Source organism: Bombina bombina, chromosome 6, assembly GCF_027579735.1.
Source record: "Bombina bombina isolate aBomBom1 chromosome 6, aBomBom1.pri, whole genome shotgun sequence".
Classification (NCBI taxonomy): domain Eukaryota; kingdom Metazoa; phylum Chordata; class Amphibia; order Anura; family Bombinatoridae; genus Bombina; species Bombina bombina.
In genome coordinates, this window is record NC_069504.1 from 266902069 (window position 1) to 266928611 (window position 26543).

The 26543-nt window shown below is 39.4% G+C and overlaps 1 protein-coding gene across 6 annotated transcripts in view; it reads left to right on the top strand.

Annotated features, from left to right (window-relative positions):
- Window positions 1–26543, top strand: part of SRGAP1 (SLIT-ROBO Rho GTPase activating protein 1) — a 437132-nt gene that overhangs the window by 100992 nt on the left and 309597 nt on the right. For all 6 annotated transcript variants that reach the window (XM_053716831.1, XM_053716835.1, XM_053716834.1 and 3 more), the window contains one exon: window positions 15200–15395. In XM_053716831.1, coding sequence (XP_053572806.1) covers window positions 15200–15395 — 196 coding nt within the window. The remainder of the gene's footprint in view (window positions 1–15199; window positions 15396–26543) is intronic.

Here is a 26543-nt window from a genome sequence, read left to right on the forward strand (position 1 = left end):
TCTTGCATGCATTGTGCCTGTCACTGCTGCAGCGGCATTCTGGTTTGAGTCTCTGGAAGAGGCGATTCGCACAGCACCATTGGATGAATCTTTGAGCAAGATTAGAACCCTTAAGCTGGCTAATGCGTTTGTTTCGGATGCCGTAGTGCATTTAACCAAACTTACGGCTAAGAATTCCGGATTCGCCATACAGGCGCGCAGAGAGCTATGGCTTAAATCCTGGTCAGCAGATGTAACTTCTAAGTCTAAACTACTAAACATTCCTTTCAAAGAGCAGACCTTATTCGGGCCCGGCTTGAAGGAAATTATTGCTGACATTACTGGAGGTAAGGGCCACACCCTTCCTCAGGACAGGGCCAAATCAAAGGCCAAACAGTCTAATTTTCGTGCCTTTCGTAATTTCAAGGCAGGAGCAGCATCAACTTCCTCCGCTCCAAAACAGGAAGAAACTACTGCTCGTTACAGACAGGGTTGGAAAGGCAACCAGTCATGGAACAAGGGCAAGCAGGCCAGAAAGCCTACTTCCGCCCCTAAGACAGCATGAAGTCAGGGCCCCCTTTCCGGAGACGGATCTAGTGGGGGGCAGACTTTCTCTCTTTGCCCAGGCTTGGGCAAGAGATGTACAGGATCCCTGGACGTTGGAGAATATATCTCAGGGATACCTTCTGGATTTCAAAACTTCTCCTCCACAAGGGAGGTTTCATCTGTCAAGGTTATCAACAAACCTAGTAAAGAAAGAGGCATTTCTACAATGTGTACAAGACCTCTTAGTGATGGGAGTGATCCACCCAGTTCCGCGAACGGAACAGGGGCAAGGGTTTTATTCAAATCTGTTTGTGGTTCCCAAGAAAGAGGGAACCTTCAGACCAATCTTAGACTTAAAAATTTTAAACAAATTCCTAAGGGTTCCATCGTTCAAGATGGAAACCATTCGGACCATCCTACCCATGATCCAAGAGGGTCAATATATGACCACAGTGGACTTAAAGGATGCCTACTTTCACATACCGATTCACAAAGATCATTATCGGTACCTAAGGTTTGCCTTTCTAGACAGGCATTACCAGTTTGTAGCTCTTCCCTTTGGGTTAGCTACGGCCCCGAGAATTTTTACAAAGGTTCTGGGCTCACTTCTGGCGGTACTAAGACCACGAGGCATAGCGGTGGCTCCGTACCTAGACGACATTCTGATACAAGCGTCAAGTTTTCAAAAAGCAAAGTCTCATACAGAGATAGTTCTAGCATTTCTGAGGTCGCATGGGTGGAAAGTGAACGTGGAAAAGAGTTCTCTGTTACCACTCACAAGGGTCCCTTTTCTAGGGACTCTTATAGATTCTGTAGAGATGAAGATTTACCTGACGGAGTCCAGGTTATCAAAGATTCTCAATGCTTGCCGTGTCCTTCACTCCATTCCAAGCCCATCAGTAGCTCAGTGCATGGAAGTAATCGGCTTAATGGTCGCGGCAATGGACATAGTGCCATTTGCGCGCCTACATCTCAGACCGCTGCAACTATGCATGCTAAGTCAATGGAACGGGGATTACTCAGATCTGTCCCCTTTGCTAAATCTGGACCAGGAGACCAGAGATTCTCTTCTCTGGTGGTTGTCACGGGTTCATCTGTCCAAAGGAATGACTTTTCACAGACCAGATTGGACGATTGTAACAACAGATGCCAGCCTACTAGGCTGGGGAGCAGTCTGGAACTCCCTGAAGGCTCAGGGATCGTGGACTCAGGAGGAGAGACTCCTCCCGATAAACATTCTAGAATTAAGAGCAATATTCAATGCTCTTCTAGCTTGGCCTCAGTTAGAAACACTGAGGTTCATCAGATTTCAGTCGGACAACATCACGACTGTGGCTTACATCAATCATCAAGGGGGAACCAGGAGTTCCCTAGCGATGTTGGAAGTCTCGAAGATAATTCGCTGGGCAGAGTCTCACTCTTGCCACCTGTCAGCGATCTACATCCCAGGCGTGGAGAACTGGGAGGCAGATTTTCTAAGTCGCCAGACCTTTCATCCGGGGGAGTGGGAACTTCACCCGGAGGTATTTGCTCAACTGATTCATCGTTGGGGCAAACCGGATCTGGATCTCATGGCATCTCGCCAGAACGCCAAGCTTCCTTGTTACGGATCCAGGTCCAGGGACCCGGGTGCGGTGCTGGTAGATGCACTAGCAGCCCCTTGGGTTTTCAATATAGCTTATGTGTTTCCACCTTTTCCGTTGCTACCTCGACTGATTGCCAGGATCAAACAGGAGAGAGCATCGGTGATTCTGATAGCGCCTGCGTGGCCACACAGGACCTGGTATGCAGACCTAGTGGACATGTCGTCCTGTCCACCATGGTCTCTACCCCTGAGGCAGGACCTTCTAATTCAGGGTCCTTTCAACCATCCAAACCTTATTTCTCTGAGGCTGACTGCTTGGAAATTGAACGCTTGATTCTATCAAAGCGTGGGTTTTCGGATTCGGTTATTGATACATTAATACAGGCTCGGAAACCTGTTACCAGAAAAATTTACCACAAGATATGGCGTAAATATTTATATTGGTGTGAATCCAACAGTTACTCATGGAGTAAGGTTAGGATTCCTAGGATATTGTCTTTTCTACAAGAGGGTTTAGAAAAGGGCTTATCCGCTAGTTCACTAAAGGGACAGATTTCTGCTCTGTCTATTCTTTTACACAAGCGTCTGGCAGAGAATCCAGACGTCCAGGCTTTTTGTCAGGCTTTGGCTAGGATTAAGCCTGTGTTTAAAACTGTTGCTCCTCCGTGGAGCTTAAACTTGGTTCTTAAAGTTCTTCAGGGTGTTCCGTTTGAACCCCTTCATTCCATTGATATTAAGCTTTTATCTTGGAAAGTTCTGTTTTTGATGGCTATTTCCTCAGCTCGAAGAGTCTCTGAGTTATCTGCCTTACATTGTGATTCTCCTTATCTGATCTTTCATTCAGACAAGGTAGTCCTGCGTACTAAACCTGGGTTTTTACCTAAGGTTGTTTCTAACAGGAATATCAATCAAGAGATTGTTCCATCGTTATGTCCTAATCCTTCTTCAAAGAAGGAACGTCTTTTGCATAATCTAGACGTGGTCCGTGCCCTGAAGTTCTACTTACAGGCAACTAAAGATTTTCGACAAACTTCTTCTCTGTTTGTCGTTTACTCTGGACAGGGGAGAGGTCAAAAGGCTTCGGCTACCTCTCTCTCTTTTTGGCTTCGTAGCATAATACGCTTAGCCTATGAGACTGCTGGACAGCAGCCTCCTGAAAAAATTACAGCTCATTCCACTAGAGCTGTGGCTTCCACCTGGGCCTTTAAGAATGAGGCCTCTGTTGAACAGATTTGCAAGGCTGCAACTTGGTCTTCACTTCATACTTTTTCCAAATTTTACAAATTTGACACTTTTGCTTCTTCGGAGGCTGTTTTTGGGAGAAAGGTTCTACAGGCAGTGGTTCCTTCTGTTTAATGTTCCTGCCTTGTCCCTCCCATCATCCGTGTACTTTTAGCTTTGGTATTGGTATCCCATAAGTAATGGATGACCCGTGGACTGAACACACTTAACAAGAGAAAACATAATTTATGCTTACCTGATAAATTTATTTCTCTTGTAGTGTAGTCAGTCCACGGCCCGCCCTGTCTTTTTTGAGGCAGGTTCTAAATTTTAAATTATAACTCCAGTCACCACTGCACCCTATAGTTTCTCCTTTCTCGTCTTGTTTCGGTCGAATGACGGGATATGACATGTGAGGGGAGGAGCTATATAGCAGCTCTGCTTGGGTGATCCTCTTTCAACTTCCTGTTGGGAAGGAGAATATATCCCATAAGTAATGGATGACCCGTGGACTGAACACACTACAAGAGAAATAAATTTATCAGGTAAGCATAAATTATGTTTTTTATATGCATGGGGAGAGTGCCTGCTTTTTTTTTCTATAGAACCACTTGCAGTGGGCTTGCTTGGGAGTCTGAAATTCAGTGCAATGTTGTTTAAAAATAAGCAAAAATATACTTAAAAGAAAAACAACAACAAAAAAACTATATAGGCTATATAAATGGATCATCTACAAAACATTTATGCAAGGAAAAATCTAGTGAATAATGTCCCTTTAGCTGCAAAGGGCTTTTATATATATATAATATATATATATATATATATATGTGTGTGTGTGTATGTATGTGTGTATGTGTGTGTGTGTGTGTATGTGTGTGTGTGTATGTATGTATGTATGTATGTATGTGTGTGTGTGTGTGTGTGTTTGTATATATATCCATCTGAGATAACCCCCTTATCGTTCGCGTACAATCGTTCGTGCTCCTCTCGTAATCTGGCCCACAGTCTAACATCCTAACAGAAGTGCTAGTGAAGCAGTGTTTCCCAATCTAATGTCGTCTTTTTACTTTAGGGCTGCCAAGAAACATATTGCTCTCTCTTAGTTTGTGAAATGAACCATACACAGTGAGATATTATGGGGACTTTTTTTTTTATTTGAGATATTGAAAAATCTTACAAAGTGACATACATATGCAAGTTACCACATAAAAGTTATTTAAATGATATTATGTACATCTGATATCTATAATCTTGGTAATATCTCTGTAACGAGGCATAATCAAAACTTTGAACAAGGAATAAAAAACTTAAAAAAAGAAAACAATAAATAACACAAATGTGTTACTCCTATAAAGAATCCTATTTGTAAGATAAGCTGATTAGGTTGTAATATATCTCTCCTGTCTATCACGATCGTGTTGTATATGAGCATCCAGTAGGCTGGGGGAATAAATACTCTTCTACTTATGTTTTTAGTGGTATTAGGGGGCCTTTTTGTGGACATTTTTTTAATTAAACTACTAATCAATGAAAATGGAGCACCAAGGTTATGTGGTGCAAATGCTTTTTGGTGCTATACCTGGGGCACGCATTGATCTAACCCCAAAAACTCCCTTGCTAATACCCCAATTATTACTTTGTCATACTCTATTAAAGGAGTTTTCTTTTTTTCTCTGCCACCTTTTAAAATCAATAAATTTTTTTCTTTGTTTAGTAAAACAGATATTTGAGTACTAAGGAAAAAACAGCTGTAATTTTGGGCATTGCACTGTCTTGTCCACCTATAGAGTAGTGAGTGAGGGCTGAGGGCTGCTGAGCATTCAGTTTGTAGATTGCAGTTGCACACAGATATGCACTTCCTGTTAGCTTCAAAATCAATTAATGTTACTTTTTTTTTGTTACACACAAAAATATTTTACCTTGATAAAGTGGTGATTTGTTTATGCATTTAAGATTTTTTTTAGAGTTTGATGACCCCATAATATTGTTTTACCGTCTTCAGCCTATTTCACGCACTGACTTTTTATAACTCTTCCCATATCTACACAGTTTGAATCATACCAGTTTAACCTTTTAAAGCCTTTATGACGTTCTATTCCGTCATAATTAGACTGAACTTTAAAGCCGTTATGACAGAATAGAACGTCATAGCTAACGGCTGTCCTGAAGCCTTCTGTGCTTCAAGGATTGAATCGCGGTCTGGAGGGCGTTCCTAGGATTGTAGGGACGCCCCCCAGATGCGATCCAGTAATTGAAATCTCGCGATCGTATGCACGATCGCATAATTTCAATTTGTCTACATCGGAACCGGTTTTCCGATGTAGGCACTTTAACCCTGTCACAAAAGGCTTAAAGGAACAATAAAGTCAACATTTAATTTTCAGTTACATGTTTTTATTTTAAACAAAAACTTTGTAATTCCCTCTCATTATTTATTTTTCCTGCATTTTCTGTAATTTAACTCTGATAATTGTAATCTTTCCACCCCCCTCCTCTCCTAGAGGCTGGGGAGCATTCTTACATACTGTACAGTGATTGGTTGATATGTGCAGGATCTTGTTTATATCTGTCCCTTATTAGCCACAACAAAGGAAGTAAGATAAACAACATTCAGCATGTTTTTCTAGTAGTGTGTCCTAAACCTGCAAAACATTGCATTTTTTGTAATAAAATGGCAGTTTTAAATACTTTTAAAACCTATATTTTAAATGCAGATCTTTTTGTGATGCACTGAATAGTGTTGGATGCATAAATAAAATATTGACTTTAATGTCCCTTTTAAGTCCTGTTGGTTAAAGGGATATGAAACATTATATAATTGCAGTATAATTGTTTTAATTATGTGTAGTTAAACTTTGCAATACAATTTAATAATTTATTTTGCCCCCCTTGTAATTTATCTCTGAATTTATCTCTGATAATTGTTGTTTTCCTATATTCCACTGAGTTTCTGTAAAGTAATAGATGCTGCCATGTTTACACTTAAAGGACTACTCAATCCAGTATAATTACATAATTTAGAAGTACATAATAAAGACAATGCAATAATAGCACTTACTCTGAATACCAAATAAGCAGTAGATTTTTCTCCCATTTTCCAGCCCTCTGTATCATGTGACAGACATTAGCCAATCACAGACTAGTATACAAATATCCTGTGAGCTTCTGCACATGCTCAGTAGTATCTTCTTCCTCAGAAAGTGGGAATATAAAAAGACTGTGCAAAATTTGATAATGGAAGTAAATTATAAAGTGTCTTAATACTGCATGCTCTATCTGAATCATAAAACTTTATTTTGACTTGAGTATCCTTTTAAGTTTTTCTGAACTATCCTGCTGAGGATAATTTGGGACATATATACAGCAGGTAAGAAAGATTGTGCAAACAGGGCTATGTGGAACATAGGATTCTTAAAGTAATTAATTAATTGTTTCTACAAATTCATGTTTGTACAGTCTTTATTTATTGGCTATTTTATATCACTCATTAATTCTCAGCAGGAACAATAGATAAGGGGAAAACTTATGTTTAAACAAGGCAGCGCTCATTACTTTATAGAAACATAATGTCACTTTTGATATTCCAATAGTCTAAAGTATGTGTCAAAAAGCAATAAATGGATAAAGTGTTAATTAAACCTTTTTGCTTACATTTTAAATTGGCTTCTCTTTTATTATTGCTACTGTGGGAACAATGCGGCCTGTTTGTTGCCTTCTTTCAAGCTGCCTCATCTGTTCTGTCTGACACCATTATAGAAATCATTTTTTTGGAAATAAGACTGAACATCTATGCTGTTCCAAAACGGCTTATTTAGAAATACAAGCACTATGTGAAAATTGCCACATGCCATAGAGAGGGTGCCAGTTGGCACGCTATACTGCGCATAACACAGTCTACAAAGTGTTTCTTTTTTCAGGATACCACAGTAAGCAGATGTGAGCTATTCTAGACACGTTTTTTTATGTTCTCAAACAGAAGAGGCTTGCTCTGCCTTGTTAAAGACGCACAGAATAACATGATACGAGGTATCTGCAAGCAACTGTTTTATAAGCTTCAGCAGATCAAAAGTGTTAGCTTAAGTTGCTGTAATATGCAACTATAAAATGATTTGCCCAAGGTCATATTATCTGCATAGCTGGCAGTGCTGGGACCCTGGGCCACCCACTAAAGAATTCTCTTATTTAATAACATGCTGCTCCTCCATAAACCCATTTCTTTGCTGAAGGTATGTGGCAATGTATTTAGTGTCTTTATTGTAGAACTAGTATAATAAACTTGTTAGTAATAGAAAAAAAGCCTCAATATTTTGTGGATATTGGATAGCTTTATACCTAGTTAAAAATAAAGGGAATTCAAGTCACCTTTACCAGCAGATTCTTAGCAAAATAAAGCTAAAAATCATATTATAGCTATACAGAAACCATTGCTCACAGATTAGACGCACACAAAAAATCCCACCATTGTAAATAAGGTTGAAGGGACAGTCTACTCCAGAATTTTTATTGTTTAAAAAGATAGATAATCCTTATATTAGCCATTCCCCAGTTTTGCATAACCAACAACTTTTTACCTCTGTGATTACCTTGTATCTAAGCCTCTGCAGACTGCCCCCTTTTTTCAGTTCTTTTGACAGACTTGCATTTTAGCCAATCAGTGCCCTTTCATAAGTAAAATATTTTATAAATAATAAGTAACTCCATGGGCATGAGCACAATGTTATCTATATGGCACATGAACCAACACCCTCAAGCTGTGAAAAACTGTCAAATGCATTCAGATAAGAGGTAGCCTTCAAGGGCTTACAAATTAGCATATGAGCCTACCTAGGTTTAGCTTTCAACTAAGAATACCAAGAGAACAAAGCCAATTTGACGATACAATTGGAAAGTTGTTTAAACCTGCTGTCCCTATCTGAATCATGAAAGTTACATTTTGACTAGACTGTCCCTTTAAGAAACATAATTAATTGTGTTGCACTTTTACACATCCATAAGACTTGTTTTGTACGGAGAGCCTCAGCACAGTGCTTATACGGCAGTGAGTGATGGTTCACACATGCAAATGATAGATTCACAAAACCAACCCAACAAGAAGTAGCATTAAAAAGCTGTTAAATGGACACGTAAGTGAAAATTCAACTTTCATGGTTCAGATATAGCAGCAATTTAACAACTTTACAATTTACTGTGCACAGTCTTTTTATATTTACACTTTTTGAGTCACCAGCTGTCACTGAGCATGTGCAAGAATTCACAGAATATACGTATATGCATTTGTGATTGGCTGTTGGGTGTCATATAATACAGGAGGAGTGGAAATAGACATAACTTCTAAATTTGTCAGAAAAAAATCTACTTATTTGAAGTTCAGACTAAAGGGCATATTTATCAAGCTCCGTACGGAGCTTAAGGCCCCTTGTTTAGGCTCGCCGGAAACAGAAGTTATCAAGAAATTATGAAGCAGGGGTCTAAAGACCGCTGCTCCAAAACTTGTCCGCTTGCTCTGAGGCGGCGGACAGAAATCAACCCGATCTAATATGATCTGCAGGGGTCGGCATTGCACCAGCAGCTCACAAGAACTGCTGGTGCAATGATAAATGCAGACAGCGTATGCTGTCGGCATTTATCGATGGGCAGCGATGTGCAGCGGACATGATACGCTACTTCGTAAAATGTCCGCTCGCACATTGTTAAAGGGACAGTATACTGTAGAATAGTTTTTCCCTTAATGTGTTTACAATTGCTTTTTTTTACCAACTGCAGAGTAAAAAATGTATGAAAATTAGCTTTTTAAGGTTTATTTGTGTATATTAAAGCTCTGATTTTGTGTTTTGAAGCCACAACCTAATAAAATGGGTTGAGCTTGTAGGTATAATCATATCTCATTACTGTATCCCATTGTGTACACATACCTGTTTCTTTATCTTATATCTGTCCTTAAAACAATCACCAGTACTTGGAGAGAACAATGGAAAATCAACATTTTATTACCTTATCTCTGCTATATCCCACTGGGAGTGTAATTTCTTCTGCTGGCTGTGTTTACAAAGCTTATCTATAGCTTGGACCTGCGGCCACAAACTTTCAGAATAGGTGGGGATACCACATGCTAAATCAACTATTTCAAATGCCGATATAAGGGTAAAGGAGCTACTTGTAAACAATTTAATACACTCCAGCAGGTAAAGTTGATCATTGGGAACAAATTAAAGGGGAGAAAATTTTTGAGCAAATTGTCCCTTTAAATATGCCCCTCTGTGCTATTGCATTGTCTTATCATCATGCATTTGTTGTTTATGCAAAGCTACAGTATTTACTGGTCCTTTAAGTTATTTGCCAGTATGTTAAGAGTTAATAGTAATATTTATTGATTGAAACATAAAATGACAAGCTTCTAAGATAGATGCATTAGTAAGTTCCTAAACCAGTGATGGCAAAATATGATTGCCTAGTGAAAAAAATCTGAGTATACCCAAAGTTCATAGATATAAAATAATATTTAAAAGATTCAAGAGATTTAAAAAGTACCTGATGCAATTGATATCTATGTTCTCATGTGCAACAAAAGGTATCCCAATGTATCCATTTAATTGGAGATACAGTATATACAGTACATGTCTCTTGTGATAAGCAAAAGGAAGCTTTCCTTGTGTAAGTAAAGGGATATGAAACCCATTTTTTTCTTTCATGATTCAAATAGAGCATGCAATTTAAAGCAACTTTCTAATGTACTCCTATTATCAATTTAAATGTTACCACCAATCAGCAAGTGCTATTCAGGGTTCTGAACCAAAAATGGGCTGGCCCCTATGCTTACATTCCTTCTTTTTCAAATTAAGATACCAAGAGAACGAAGAACAATTGATAATAAGAGTAAACGAGAAAGTTGCTTAAAATTGCATGTTCTATCTGAATCATGAAATGAAATAATTTGAGTTTCATATACCTTTAATCCTTCTCCCTGATATATGAAATAAAGTACATGTTTGGACTGAATAAAATTGTTACAGTTGTATAGTATGTTAAATATCCCTTAGCCACATAGGGCTAAGGCGTCCACCTATGCGAGATGCAGGCTCAGCAATATCCAGGGTTTCTGATCTGTAAACCGATCTAGTTTCGGCTCATCAGTGCTTGGTCTGCCACGCTCTGTCGTCTTTCCTGATCCACGTGATCTTTCCTCAAACAGATAACGGCTCCCAACGTTTAAACTCAGCGCACTGCCGTTTGCTTGTAAGCTTGTGAACTAGTGCCAATCAGGATACTCCCCCTTTCATATATATTTACACTCCTTTTTTATTTTGGGTTTTACACGGAAATACACCTTGTCTTCATTTATTGCTAAAATACTGTGTTTTTGGTGCTATATTATTTATGTATTTTACAAGCTGTTTGCGATACATTATATAACTATAATTATTCATTTACATATGCATTTAAAGGGACAGTAAAGTAAAAAATGAAACTTTCATGATTCAGATAGGGCATGCCATTTTAAACAACTTTCCAATTTACTTTTATCATCAAATTTGCTTTGTTCTCTTGGTATTCTTTGTTGAAGGCTAAACCTAGGTAGGCTCATAGGCTGATTTCTAAGTCCTTGAAGGCCGTCTCTTATCTCAGTGCATTTTATTTACTTTTCACAGCTAGACAGTGCTAGTTCATGTGTGCCATAAAGATAACATTGCACTCATGCCTGTGGAGTTATGCACATGAGTCAGCAATAATTGTCTGAAATGCAAGTTTGTAAAAAGCACTAAGCTAAGGGGCAGTCTGCAGAAGCTTAGATGCAAGGTAATCACAGCAGTAAAATGTTTGTTAATGTAACAGTGTTGGTTATGCAAAACTGGGGAATGGGTAATAAAGGGATTTTCTATCTTTTTAAACAATAAAAATGTTCACGTATCATGTCCGTTTAGTTGAAAGTGATAATTAGACACCATTTCTTCCTATTTTCACTAGGCCTATGATAATTAGAAGGCTAGTTTTTGCTTTGCAAGCCCTCTTATTTCAAAGATACTCTTTGAATGGGTTTTTACCTGGTGGGTGAATAGAGACTGCAAAATGGAAGACATCTTGATTTCACCTCACAGAGTATACATGCGAGTATGTGCATTACTGTGTAAAACAGAGCAGTGCATTACAGCCAGTAACGGCTGGTTACCTTCCTAAGCGGACTCGCACCACGTTAGTGAGACCATGTGACAGGAGCTGACATGTGAGCACACAACACCAATTGAATTCATTTATTTTTCACTGTAAACCAGTTCTTAAGTAATCTGTCTAAATATGAGACTAATCACTCTAATAGGATTGTAGGTTTCTCACTCTCATGTTCTTACTTTCCCTTCCATTCCTAATTATGTTGCTGATTATTCCTGTTTTCTTATGTTATGCTTGGGACCAGGAGATGTGTTTACACTGTACATGCTGTATACATCTTCTTAAATTGTCTGTTTATTAACCTTCTGTTGTAACAAAAAAATAAATAATCCCAAAATAATTTAGAGAATATGTTAAACAACATTCCAATTTACTTCTTTTATTTAATTTGCTTCATTCTTCAGATATCCTTTTTTTTTTAATAAAAAAAAAATAGCAATGCATATGGGTGAGCGAATCACACAAGGCATCTATATGCATCCGGTGATTGGGATGTGTATTGGCGCTTAAGCTAGGGCTATGACTGAATATATAGAGAGTAAGGGAGTTTCAACCCTTAATTTAATAACCGAGTATAATGACTAAATAGTCAAATATCGGATGAAATTCTAAAAATGAAACAACACTAAAAACACACTTGTACCTTCTGAGGAGACAATATTAATAATGGCTAAAATAAGTTACACATATGTGCGGTTAAAAAATAATTTAATAAACAAATGTATATTAATTTGATACAAATATATAAGTAGAATAAAAAAGTAGTTACAGAATAGAAATGGATAGCACCTAGCCTTTTAACTCCTGGGACTAGCTCGAATGAAAGCAGGTTACAAAGGAGCAAGAGGTAAATGCAAAAACAAATAAATTATGTTAAGTGTACAATAAAGAAGTAGTGATCTAATAATTCTGGACGTCCAGAGCTAAACACGCTTAAAATACATTTAAGGTAATAAGCAATCTCTAAGCATTGAGAAAGCGGATAAAAAAGTTGAAAGTCAAAACAAAGTGCTGATGAATAAAGGCTGTGACACACTGCAAGCGATGCGGCGCGAGGCAAAGCAGCTGCTTTGCTCCGCGTCGCATCGCTTCTGAAGTTCAAATATTTCATCTCTGAGCGCTTAGCTACGCGACCTGACGCAGCAGAGTGCTCAGAGATGAAAAGGCAGGACACACTGAGCGCGCACAGCTCTGCGCGTCGCTCTGCTTGCAGTGTGTCACAGCCTTTAGCGTTAAGTAAAACAAACTCTTGTGTGGCAGATGATCATACTTTATTGATTATAGGATCAAACTGTTTAACCATACGAGAGCGGTACCTTTCTGTTAATATAAAGCACGGGATATCCACTGGTTTCCTGTGAGCGGTTCTTAGTATTTTCTAATCAGATGGCTGTGCGTGTATCCTGACGTCAGCAGCTCCCGTGGTGTATCTGCGTCTACAGCTGATCCTTTCAGTCCGGTGGCAGTGTTTATAATCTCACGTCTGCAGCTCACGTGATGTCTCGATGTATCCAGCTGATCTTGTATTGCATAAAATACCTGTGGTTCCGATACAAGTTATTACTAATTGAGTGGCATCCACATACGTTAGGAGCTGTAGTAGTAACAGACTTGTACAGCTGGTATCTGTGCAGTATTTCTTCGGTCCGGGTAACCTCTTGTGCTTCAGCAGTGGCTGTTAAGCGAAGTCTTACTTCGTATGGCTCAAATAGAAACCAAGCCAGAATATAATAATATAAACAGTCAAGAAATGGAAGTTGGAGTGATAACTTTAGACAGAATCACTAAAAAACACAATCAACGCGTTTCTATATGCATCCACCAATCGGCAGCTACTGAGCCTATTTAGATATATTTTTCAACAAAGGATATCAATAGAATAAAGCAAGTTAAAAATTGCACGCTCTTTCTGAATCATGAAAGAAAAAATTTGGGTTTCATGTCCTTTTTTTAAAGGTGGCAGATGCTGACGCTCTGCCTGTTTATACAGGATGCCGCCATCTTGGAACACACACATTCTCACACCCTGTGACATAAGCAGTGCACAGATTTCTGATGTTGCTGTTATTTTACAGCTGTATCATTTGCTTGGGGTTATAGAATATGATATAGAGTGTCAGCTTTACATTTTTGTATATTTTACACAGTTTTAAAGTTGCACAATATATATAAAAAAGTACCCAGTAATAATATAGAGCTAAGTTGCCGCTGCAAAAATGTCAAACTCCTGCTCTGTATTGTGCACCATTACCCAAAACACATGATACAGCTGTCAAAAAGCCGGCAACCTCGCTGATCTGTATGCTCACTGCATCTGTTACAGGGGTAACATAGGATTATTAATTAATAGCATAGAGAATAGTAACCATGATATTGTAGTTGTGCCCAATAGTTAAAGGGACATGAAACCCAAATCTTTTATTTTATTATTCAGATATGATTTATGATTCAGATATGATTTATGATTCAGATAGACCATACATTTTTAAACATCTTTCCAATTTACTTCTATTATCAATTTTGTGTCATTCTCTTGGTATCCTTAATTGAAGGAGCAGCAATGCACTACTGGGAGCTTGATGAACCACCAATCAGCAGCTAGATCTCCTGAGTCTACATAGGTATGCTTTTCAACAAAGAATATCAGGAGAATTAAGCAAATAAGACAATCAAAGTCAATTGGAAAGTTGTTTAAAATTGTATGTTCTATTTGAATCATGAAATAAACATTTTGGGTTTAATGTCCCTTTAAAGTGTGCAATTTTAAAGTTTTTTTTTTTTTTTTTTAATTTAGTTTTATGTATTGTATCATTTACTCTTTTCTTTGTTGAAACTTCTTTTCTTTCCATAAAAGCATACTGAGGTAGACTCTGGAGCATGTGCATGTCTTAAAGTGATGGTAAATCCAAGTGTATTACAAATGCTAGGATTTACAATCAATAAAAAAAACAAAAACATGACTTTCTTTCATCGTTTAGTAAAAACACACAGCGTTACACTCACCCTAGCTGTTGGTAAAGCATAACGCTAACAGAGCACCTACGGCCGCCCACGGCACAGCGTCCTTCTCCAATGAGGTGATGTTTAGACCTCTAGCCAGGATGTCAGGTGACACGCACGGCTATTGGAAACGTCACCTCATTGAAGAAAGCGCGGTGCTGTGGGCGTCCAGAGGTGCTCGGTTAGTGATATGCTTTCCTAACAGCTAGGGTGAGTGTAAAGGCTGTGACACACTGCAAGCGATGCGGCGCGAGGCGATGCAGCTGCTTTGCACCGCGTCACATCACTTCTAAAGTTCAATTATTTCATCTCTGAGCGCTCAGCTACGCGACCTGACGCAGCAGAGTGCTCAGAGATGAAAAGGCAGGACACACTGAGCGCGCACATCCGCATCTACACGCTGCACGCCGCTCCGCTTGCAGTGTGTCACAGCCTTAATGCTGTTTTTTTACAAAACGATGAAAGTCATGTCTATTTTAGGTGATGGTAAATCCTAGCGTTTGTAATACGCTTGATGGGTTTACCATGACTTTAAGCACTATATGTGACGGTGTTACATTTGCTGCCATATAGTGTTCATGACACGTGCAGTCTTGAGTCTATCTAGACATTAAGTACACGTTTTGTATGAATCATAAAAACAATGTAGTTTGATTTCTGTGTCCCTTTTTATATGACCATATCATGATTTGTTTCTCTTTCCAGAGATCAGAGCTCAGCTGGTGGAGCAGCAGAAATGCTTAGAGCAACAGACAGAGATGAGAGTCCAACTCCTCCAAGACCTGCAGGACTTCTTCCGCAAGAAAGCCGAGATCGAGACGGAGTATTCAAGGAATCTAGAAAAACTGGCAGAAAGATTCATGGCAAAGACCAGAAGCACAAAGGACCATCAGCAATACAAGTGAGAAGGGTTTCCTATAGCAGCACTGATCATGTACTAATCGTGTCTACTTGGTGTTGGCATAAAACGGCAGCTTCCATTTACCAGATTGCTCTAACTTTTCATTGTAAATAGACAAATGTCTAATTTTCCAAAAATATTAAGGGGCCATTATAATGGTAAAATGTCATGCAGTAACAAATTGGTTCCTAATTGGATTGAGCAGATTACAACTGTAAAACAATGTATTTTTTTACTAACACTGTCTAGGGCTAAAGCCAAAATTGTTATTGTTTAAAAAGATAGATAGCACCTTTGCTACCCGTTCCCCAGCTTTGCACAACCGGCATTGTTATATTAATAAACTTTATAACATTTAAACCTCTACATTTCTGCCTATTTCTAAGCCACTACAGACAGTCTCTTATCACATGCTTTTATATTAGCTTTTCACAACAAGAGACTGCTAATTCATGTGTGCCATATAGATAACATTGTGCTCTCTCCTATGGAGTTGTGCATGGCACAACACTAATTGGCTAAAATGCAAGTCAATAGATGATACATAAATAGCCATGTGATCAGAGGGCAGTCTACAGAGGCTTAGATACAAGGTAATCACAGAGGTAAAACGTATATTAATATACACAATGCTCAAGAAAAAGATTGGTAGTTGTTACAATAATAACCAATAACAGGAGTAGTATAGCAAAGCTAAGCAAGGTTAATTAACCCTTAGATTCTAGTATGCTGCAAATAAGTATAGTAGTTCCAAGACAAGTGACTGTATATGCTTCAAAAGCTAGTGTAATCTCATTAATATTGAAGGACAGTTCCACAGTCACTTAAAAAGTCCGGGTCCACTTAGGCTCCAAACAAAACAAGTCAGTCCAGAGTCACCAATATAGTATTGGAAAAATAGGATCAATACTTAGCTTTTCACCGCTCAAACACTGGAAGCCAATCCACATTTACAAGGTGTTCCATCCACTGAACCAGGCAGTAGGTAAAGTCAGTCAATGTAGTCAACATCCACCGGCACGTTCCGTCAGGTGACCTATAATGAAGCGCATGTGTGCATGCGTGAAAGCGTCAGGTGTATTCTAGGTTACTCACCTTGTCATGAGCAACATTGCTGAATAAACCTTTGCATCAAGTTTTTGAGTCCTGAGTCCCAGTTTTTCCTCCTTTGGATGTCGAGCTGTTTTTTTTGTATATTAATATAACCTTGTTGGCTGTGCAAGACTGGGGAATGGGTAGTAAAGGGATTATCTATCTTTTTAAACAATAACAAATTTGGAGAAGACTGTCCCTTTTAAGACTGATATGTTATTCTATAGAAACACAAGACAAATGTCTTGTTGTTACAGGGTGTTTACTGTCCCTTTAAGGACCGATTACTCAGTGAAGCAGCATATAAGAGTTTAAAAAGGGCTGGTCTCTTTCTACCCCCCTCCACCCCACATTGGGAGGCTAATTACTTCTGATGACTCTTGTTTTCTGTAGCTGTTACTGCAGTGTTGACATTTTTCAGTATAGTTGAAGGTTTCACATGGAAAAGCAGGCAATTCAGATGACAAAATAAATTTAATTCCAGCAGGTAACAATGATCATTGGGAATGGATTAAAGGGATACATTTTACAGTACACCGTCCCTTATACTCAGTTTGATTTAGAGCATGTTTACAATACACATGCATAAAATAAAGTGTAGAGATGTCTGTAGTAAAAACTATCAATAATAACTGTTACTAGAAGCAATGTTGCTAATACAAGTGTAAAAATGCTTGCAAAAAAGTGCATATCGATCTTTATCATTGAATCATGAAAATTGCACCTTCCAGAAAAAATACCTCTGCTCTAAAAAGACCTATTCCTTACAAATGTGATTTAATTTTTTTTTTTCAGAATGAGAAATCAACTTTCCAATTTTTTAATATCTAATTGACTTAATTCTCTTGGTAACCTTTGTTGAAGAAGCAGCAGTACACTGCTGGGAGCTGCCTGAACACAGGGTAAGCCAAAAAATGAGGCATATATGTGCAACCATCAATCAGTAGCTCCTTAGGCCATCTAGGTATCATTTTCAACAAAGGGTACCAAGAGAACAAAACAAAATAGGTAATAGAAGTAAACTGGAAAGTTATTTAAAATTGCATGCTCTGTCTAAATCATGAAAGAAAACAATGTGGGTTTCATGTCCCTTTAAGTAGTGAAACAACTGTATCCTAGAAAATAAATATGAAGTTTATAAGTTAAATGTTACTGAAGTTGTTTGGGTCTAATAATACTCTGTTGCATATCTGTTTGTTAACCCCTTACTGAGCTGACTGAATTGATCAGGTTTGCTCAGAACTTTCATACAAAATATTTTCTTAGTATTTTACCTAATGTGCAAGCTATTTTGTTGTTCTGGTTTCATATGAAATGTTTCATCATGTTACCTAATGCACTTCAGTTATTCTGACATCTAGTTGTTTTCAGAAACAAAACTCAGACGTGCTCCTGAGAGCACCCACATGGGACAAAGTATAATGAGATTTGTTCTGGAATTATTTGTAGAACTGGGTTTGAGCACTTGTCAACAGATTGTCACTGACCAGCTGTTGACCAAAGTATGACTTGCATTTGTAAACACATCCGTTGGAGGAGCAACAGCTGAGTTAAAATGCCAAGCTAGGATTACTGAGATGTTTAGCTAACACCAGTTTTCATGGCCTCTTTAAAGCAAAACTAAAGTCATTTGTTTTCTTTGTTGATCTTATCGAGGACATTTTTTATTTATTTTAATGTTTTTCAGTGTTTTGACAACCAGGTGGCATTATGAAGTATCCCGGTGGGGGTAGTGTAATACTTTGCAGTATCATAACATTTACTGTTATTTATAAATGTTACGTAAGCTATCCAAAGAACAAATACATTGCATAATTTAAGATACATTTATGTAATGATAATTTGTGAAACAAACATTGATAATATTGAATATTAGTGGATTTTATCTTAATATTGGCTAAAAAAATTGCCAAGTGGTCAGTAAAATCAGCCAGGTGGTGTGCCCATTACAAAGGTCCTGGGAAGAATATGGACAGTTTCTTCTGTTAAGTGTGATCAGTCCACGGGTCATCATTACTTCTGGGATATTACTCCTCCCCAACAGGAAGTGCAAGAGGATTCACCCAGCAGAGCTGCATATAGCTCCTCCCCTCTACGTCACTCCCAGTCATTCTCTTGCACCCAACGACTAGATAGGATGTGTGAGAGGACTATGGTGATTATACTTAGTTTTATATCTTCAATCAAAAGTTTGTTATTTTAAAATAGCACCGGAGTGTGTTATTACCTCTCTGGCAGAGTTTGAAGAAGAATCTACCAGAGTTTTGCTATGATTTTAGCCGGAGTAGTTAAGATCATATTGCTGTTCTCGGCCATCTGAGGAGTGAGGTAAACTTCAGATCAGGGGACAGCGGGCAGATGAATCTGCATAGAGGTATGTAGCAGTTTTTATTTTCTGACAATGGAATTGATGAGAAAATCCTGCCATACCGATATAATGTCATGTATGTATACTTTACACTTCAGTATTCTAGGGAATGGTACTTCACTAGAATTACACTGTAAGAAATACATAAAGCTGTTTAATAACTAGAGATTATGTTTAACGTTTTTGCTGGAATGTAAAATCGTTTTCATTTGCTGAGGTACTGTGTGAATAAATGTTTGGGCACTATTTTTCCACTTGGCAGTTGCTTAATCTGTTTTTCTGACAGTTTCTGTTCTCCCTCACTGCTGTGTGTGAGGGGGAGGGGCCGTTTTTTGGCGCTTTTTCTATGCATCAAATATTTCAGTCAGCAACTCATTGTATTCCCTGCATGATCCGGTTCATCTCTACAGAGCTCAGGGGTCTTCAAAACTTATTTTGAGGGAGGTAATTTCTCTCAGCAGAGCTGTGAGAATTATACTTTGTCTGAGATAAAAAACGTTTATTCTGTAATTTGTTTCCTGCTTTCAGAATTTGTTATCTTTGCTAATGGGATTAAACCTTTGCTAAAGTTGTGTTGTTTACAAGGATTGAGGCTATAACTGTTTCAATTTATTAATTTTCAACTGTCATAGATCTTCTGTGCTTCTTAAAGGCACAGTACGTTTTAATATTATTCTAATTGAATTGTATTTCCAAGTTGCAAGTTTATTTGCTAGTGTGTTAAACATGTCTGATTCAGAGGATGATACCTGTGTCATTTGTTGCAATGCCAAAGTGGAGCCCAATAGAAATTTATGTACTAACTGTATTGATGCTACTTTAAATAAATGTCAATCTGTACAAATTGAACAAATTTCACCAAACAACGAGGGGAGAGTTATGCCGACTAACTCGCCTCACGTGTCAGTACCTACATCTCCCGCTCAGAGGGAGGTGCGTGATATTGTAGCGCCGAGTACATCTGGGCGGCCATTACAAATCACATTACAGGATATGGCTACTGTTATGACTGAGGTTTTGGCTAAATTACCAGAACTAAGAGGTAAGCGTGATCACTCTGGGGTGAGAACAGAGTGCGCTGATAATATTAGGGCCATGTCAGACACTGCGTCACAGGTGGCAGAACATGAGGACGGAGAACTTCATTCTGTGGGTGACGGTTCTGATCCAAACAGACTGGATTCAGATATTTCAAATTTTAAATTTAAACTGGAAAACCTCCGTGTATTACTAGGGGAGGTGTTAGCGGCTCTGAATGATTGTAACACAGTTGCAATACCAGAGAAAATGTGTAGGTTGGATAAATATTTTGCGGTACCGACGAGTACTGAGGTTTTTCCTATACCTAAGAGACTTACTGAAATTGTTACTAAGGAGTGGGATAGACCCGGTGTGCCGTTCTCACCCCCTCCGATATTTAGAAAAATGTTTCCAATAGACGCCACCACAAGGGACTTATGGCAAACGGTCCCTAAGGTGGAGGGAGCAGTTTCTACCTTAGCTAAGCGTACCACTATCCCGGTGGAGGATAGCTGTGCTTTTTCAGATCCAATGGATAAAAAGTTAGAGGGTTACCTTAAGAAAATGTTTGTTCAACAAGGTTTTATATTGCAACCCCTTGCATGCATTGCGCCGATCACGGCTGCAGCGGCATTCTGGATTGAGTCTCTGGAAGAGAACATTGGTTCAGCTACTCTGGACGACATTACGGACAGGCTTAGAGTCCTTAAACTATCTAATTCATTCATTTCGGAGGCCGTAGTACATCTTACTAAACTTACGGCGAAGAATTCAGGATTCGCCATTCAGGCACGCAGGGCGCTGTGGCTAAAATCCTGGTCAGCTGATGTTACTTCTAAGTCTAAATTGCTTAATATACCTTTCAAAGGGCAGACCTTATTCGGGCCCGGGTTGAAAGAGATTATCGCTGACATTACAGGAGGTAAAGGCCATGCCCTGCCTCAGGACAAAGCCAAAGCCAAGACTAGACAGTCTAATTTTCGTTCCTTTCGTAATTTCAAAGCAGGAGCAGCATCAACTTCCTCTGCACCAAAACAGGAAGGAGCTGTTGCTCGCTACAGACAAGGCTGGAAACCTAACCAGTCCTGGAACAAGGGCAAGCAGACTAGGAAACCTGCTGCTGCCCCTAAAACAGCATGAATTGAGGGCCCCCGATCCGGGATCGGATCTAGTGGGGGGCAGACTTTCTCTCTTCGCCCAGGCTTGGGCAAGAGATGTTCAGGATCCCTGGGCGCTAGAGATAATATCTCAGGGATACCTTCTGGACTTCAAATACTCTCCTCCAAGAGAGAGATTTCATCTGTCAAGATTGTCAACAATCCAGACAAAGAAAGAGGCGTTTCTACGCTGCGTACAAGAGCTCTTGTTAATGGGAGTAATCCATCCAGTTCCACGATCGGAACAGGGACAGGGGTTTTACTCAAATCTGTTTGTGGTTCCCAAAAAAGAGGGAACTTTCAGACCAATCCTGGACTTAAAGATCCTAAACAAATTCCTAAGAGTTCCATCGTTCAAGATGGAGACTATTCGGACAATTTTACCTATGATCCAAGAGGGTCAATACATGACCACTGTAGATTTAAAAGATGCTTACCTTCACATACCGATTCACAAATATCATTATCGGTACCTAAGGTTTGCCTTCCTAGACAGGCATTACCAGTTTGTGGCTCTTCCATTCGGATTGGCTACAGCTCCAAGAATCTTCACAAAGGTTCTGGGTGCTCTTCTGGCGGTACTAAGACCGCGGGGAATCTCGGTAGCTCCATACCTAGACGACATTCTGATACAAGCTTCAAGCTTTCAAACTGCCAAGTCTCATACAGAGTTAGTGCTGGCATTTCTAAGGTCACATGGATGGAAGGTGAACGAAAAGAAAAGTTCACTCGTTCCACTCACAAGAGTTCCCTTCCTGGGGACTCTTATAGATTCTGTAGAAATGAAGATTTACCTGACAGAGGACAGGCTAACAAGACTTCAAAGTGCTTGCCGCACCCTTCATTCCATTCAACACCCGTCAGTGGCTCAATGCATGGAGGTAATCGGCTTAATGGTAGCGGCAATGGACATAGTACCCTTTGCACGCTTACACCTCAGACCACTGCAACTGTGCATGCTAAGTCAGTGGAATGGGGATTACTCAGACTTATCCCCTTCTCTGAATCTGGATCAAGAGACCAGAAATTCTCTTCTATGGTGGCTTTCTCGGCCACATCTGTCCAGGGGGATGCCATTCAGCAGACCAGACTGGACAATTGTAACAACAGACGCCAGCCTTCTAGGTTGGGGTGCCGTCTGGAATTCTCTGAAGGCTCAGGGACAATGGAGTCAGGAGGAGAGTCTCCTGCCAATAAACATTCTGGAATTGAGAGCAGTTCTCAATGCCCTCCTGGCTTGGCCCCAGTTGACAACTCGGGGGTTCATCAGGTTTCAGTCGGACAACATCACGACTGTAGCTTACATCAACCATCAGGGAGGGACAAGAAGCTCCCTAGCTATGATGGAAGTATCAAAGATAATTTGCTGGGCAGAGTCTCACTCTTGCCACCTGTCAGCAATCCACATCCCGGGAGTGGAGAACTGGGAGGCGGATTTCTTAAGTCGTCAGACTTTTCATCCGGGGGAGTGGGAACTTCATCCGGAGGTCTTTGCCCAAATACTTCGACGTTGGGGCAAACCAGAGATAGATCTCATGGCGTCTCGACAGAACGCAAAGCTTCCTCGTTACGGGTCCAGATCCAGGGATCCAGGAGCAGTCCTGATAGATGCTCTGACAGCACCTTGGGACTTCAGGATGGCTTACGTGTTTCCACCCTTCCCGTTGCTTCCTCGATTGATTGCCAGAATCAAACAAGAGAGAGCATCAGTGATTCTAATAGCACCTGCGTGGCCACGCAGGACTTGGTATGCAGACCTGGTGGACATGTCATCCTGTCCACCTTGGTCTCTACCTCTGAAACAGGACCTTCTGATACAGGGTCCCTTCAAACATCAAAATCTAACTTCTCTGAAGCTGACTGCTTGGAAATTGAACGCTTGATTTTATCAAGACGTGGATTTTCTGAGTCAGTTATTGATACCTTAATACAGGCTAGGAAACCTGTTACCAGAAAGATTTACCATAAGATATGGCGTAAATACCTATATTGGTGTGAATCCAAAGGTTACTCTTGGAGTAAGGTTAGGATTCCTAGGATATTGTCTTTTCTACAAGAAGGTTTAGAAAAGGGTTTATCTGCTAGTTCATTAAAGGGACAGATCTCAGCTCTGTCCATTCTGTTACACAAACGTCTGTCTGAAGTTCCTGACGTCCAGGCTTTTTGTCAGGCTTTGGACAGAATTAAGCCTGTGTTTAAAACTGTTGCTCCACCATGGAGTTTAAACCTTGTTCTTAATGTTTTACAGGGCGTTCCGTTTGAACCCCTTCATTCCATTGATATAAAGTTATCTTGGAAAGTTCTATTTTTAATGGCTATTTCCTCGGCTCGAAGAGTCTCTGAATTATCAGCCTTACATTGTGATTCTCCTTATTTGATTTTTCATTCGGATAAGGTAGTCCTGCGTACTAAACCTGGGTTCTTACCTAAGGTAGTTACTAACAGGAATATCAATCAAGAGATTGTTGTTCCTTCTTTATGCCCAAATCCTTCTTCAAAGAAGGAACGTCTACTGCACAACCTGGATGTAGTCCGTGCTCTAAAATTTTACTTACAGGCAACTAAGGAATTTCGACAAACGTCTTCTCTGTTTGTCATTTACTCTGGGCAGAGGAGAGGTCAAAAAGCTTCCGCTACCTCTCTTTCTTTTTGGCTTCGTAGCATAATTCGTTTAGCTTATGAGACTGCTGGACAGCAGCCTCCTGAAAGAATTACAGCTCATTCTACTAGAGCTGTGGCTTCCACTTGGGCCTTCAAGAATGAGGCCTCTGTTGAACAGATTTGCAAGGCTGCAACTTGGTCTTCGCTTCATACTTTTTCCAAATTTTACAAATTTGACACTTTTGCTTCATCGGAGGCTATTTTTGGGAGAAAGGTTCTTCAGGCAGTGGTTCCTTCTGTATAAAGAGCCTGCCTATCCCTCCCGTCATCCGTGTACTTTTGCTTTGGTATTGGTATCCCAGAAGTAATGATGACCCGTGGACTGATCACACTTAACAGAAGAAAACATAATTTATGCTTACCTGATAAATTCCTTTCTTCTGTAGTGTGATCAGTCCACGGCCCGCCCTGTTTTTAAGGCAGGTAAATATTTTTTAATTTATACTCCAGTCACCACTTCACCCTTGGCTTTTCCTTTCTCGTTGGTCCTTGGTCGAATGACTGGGAGTGACGTAGAGGGGAGGAGCTATATGCAGCTCTGCTGGGTGAATCCTCTTGCACTTCCTGTTGGGGAGGAGTAATATCCCAGAAGTAATGATGACCCGTGGACTGATCACACTACAGAAGAAAGGAATTTATCAGGTAAGCATAAATTATGTTTTTTGTTGGTTTCAGAAAATCATGTTACTGTGCTGAATGTTTTCTATTTATGGAGAGTGATGCTGACCAACAGCTTCAATAGTTTTATGTATCAGTCACCGAGTTTCTGTGCCTTGGACTAGTTGCACACTTCCAGTTAGTTTCAAAATCAGAATAAATACCTTTCACGTATACCAATAATGATTTTAAAATGCTCTTTCATTAAAAAAATAAACCTTAAAGGTATGCTAATCAGTCTGTTTCATTGTTGTAATTATAAAGCTTTAAACTGTGGTTTATACTTAATAGAAATAATTTCAATATGTATTATTCAGCATTTTAAAAGGATTTTACCCCTTTTCTTATTTTTAACTTTGTTCGGTGTCCATTACTACACAGTTAAATACAGTTCACTAGAAGAGTTCTATAAGTACATCATGACGATATGGTACAAAAAGTGCTGGATCAGCAAAAAAGCCACCCCTGGTGTATCCGGGGATAGTCCCCTATAGATATACACTTACTTGGAAAAGCCAAGACGTGCACTCCCAAGGCTGCCTTAGGGACACAGTGAAACACTATTGAGTGTGCAGAGGGCTTCACATGGTCATTGGTAAAATATTATTTTTTTCGGCACCAGAATTTTCATAGCTTGTGAGTCGATATTAATATTGTCAAGTGTGCTATAACATTTGGATAGATTACAAGTGGAGCGCTATTTTAATGTGCACCTGTAAAATGGCAAATTTGCACATGTTAAATAACCAGCCATTACAAGTGGCTGGTTACTGCTCCCGCAAACTTGCGGTTTCACTTTTAACAGCCCAATTATCAGGTCAGACCCTAGTTGCCATCAAATAAAGTGGACAGTTCTTTAAACTAAAATTAAAAGATGAGCATTTAAATTTTTTTTATATAAAGGATTAAAGTGAGGGGATGTGGGGTGTTTGAAAATAAACGGCACTGCAAGTGCCTTTACATTAAGGGGAATGGGAACTGTGTTTTTTAAATGTATAACTGTTCAACGCTGCGCGAATTGCCCTCTGCGCTGAGAACAAGGCTCCCATTGGAGCCTATGGAAGCACACTCTTGTGAGCGAAAGGCTTCCAGGCAATTTCACATTGCGCCTAACTTGTATTACTAGCACACATTTATGTGCGCTGGTAATACTGAGTGGAGCACAATTTTGCACTCCACTCATAATCTAGGCCATAGTCTTTATGTGAGAATCAGTTTTATGGTTTGAGAATTGTACTTTGTTTAGTACAGTGATGCCAATGTGTAGATACTGTAATCCAAACCATATTTTATCATTATTAAATCAGAATTTATGTTGCTACCAAACTGGCACAAAATGTGTTTTTAATTTATTTGTGCATTTTTTAGGAATATTTTGAGGCTAGACAACAACGCTTCATAATTCTTTTGGTAGAAATATTATATTTTTAGGTATGCTCTAAGAGAACTGCTTTGAAAAATGCCAAAGCACGTTTCATTTCTGTTAGGAGCTGTTTGACATATGGTACATTCAGAGACTAACTTCACACTTGCAAGAAGTGATTTTGCTGTCTGTAAATAAAATTATATTAAAAAATATTTCCACACAACTAGTACACATTCATGCAGATCTTAACTAATCTTATTCAAAAGTTAGGACCAAGATATTGTTTGGTTTTGATAATGTGTTGGTATGCATAGCATAATCATGATTCTGTATATGTCCTCTGACCTCTACAATAGGTAGCAAAACCTCCCAGAAAACTTCAGAGGGGGGACGCCTCCCCTTGCTTCTTGTGTAACATAAACTAAACCAGAGTTCTACTCCATCTGATTTGCACAGGACTAGAAGGACCTAGCCACACAGAAAGTTATTGGGCCCCCTGCATGTAACTTTTTATGGGGTCCCAACAATGCAACCTTTGTACACTTGAGTGGAATATCCTTTGGGTTTCACCTGTGGAATTATGGATTGTGCCCTACAATCAGAGGGTACCCCCTGCCAGTTTCCTCATATGTTATGATCCTGTAAGAGATGAGGCAGGATAGTATCTGGGGTTCTCTAGTTTGTTGGCTACCTATGCATATCCAGATGGTCCAGTCAGAATGTGTAATTATTCCAACTGTTACCACAAATAAAAGGATAAGCATGTATGGCACTTGTCCTGGCTGATTCTTTCTGTGTAGTGTCGTTATAGTGGATGTACTATGTAC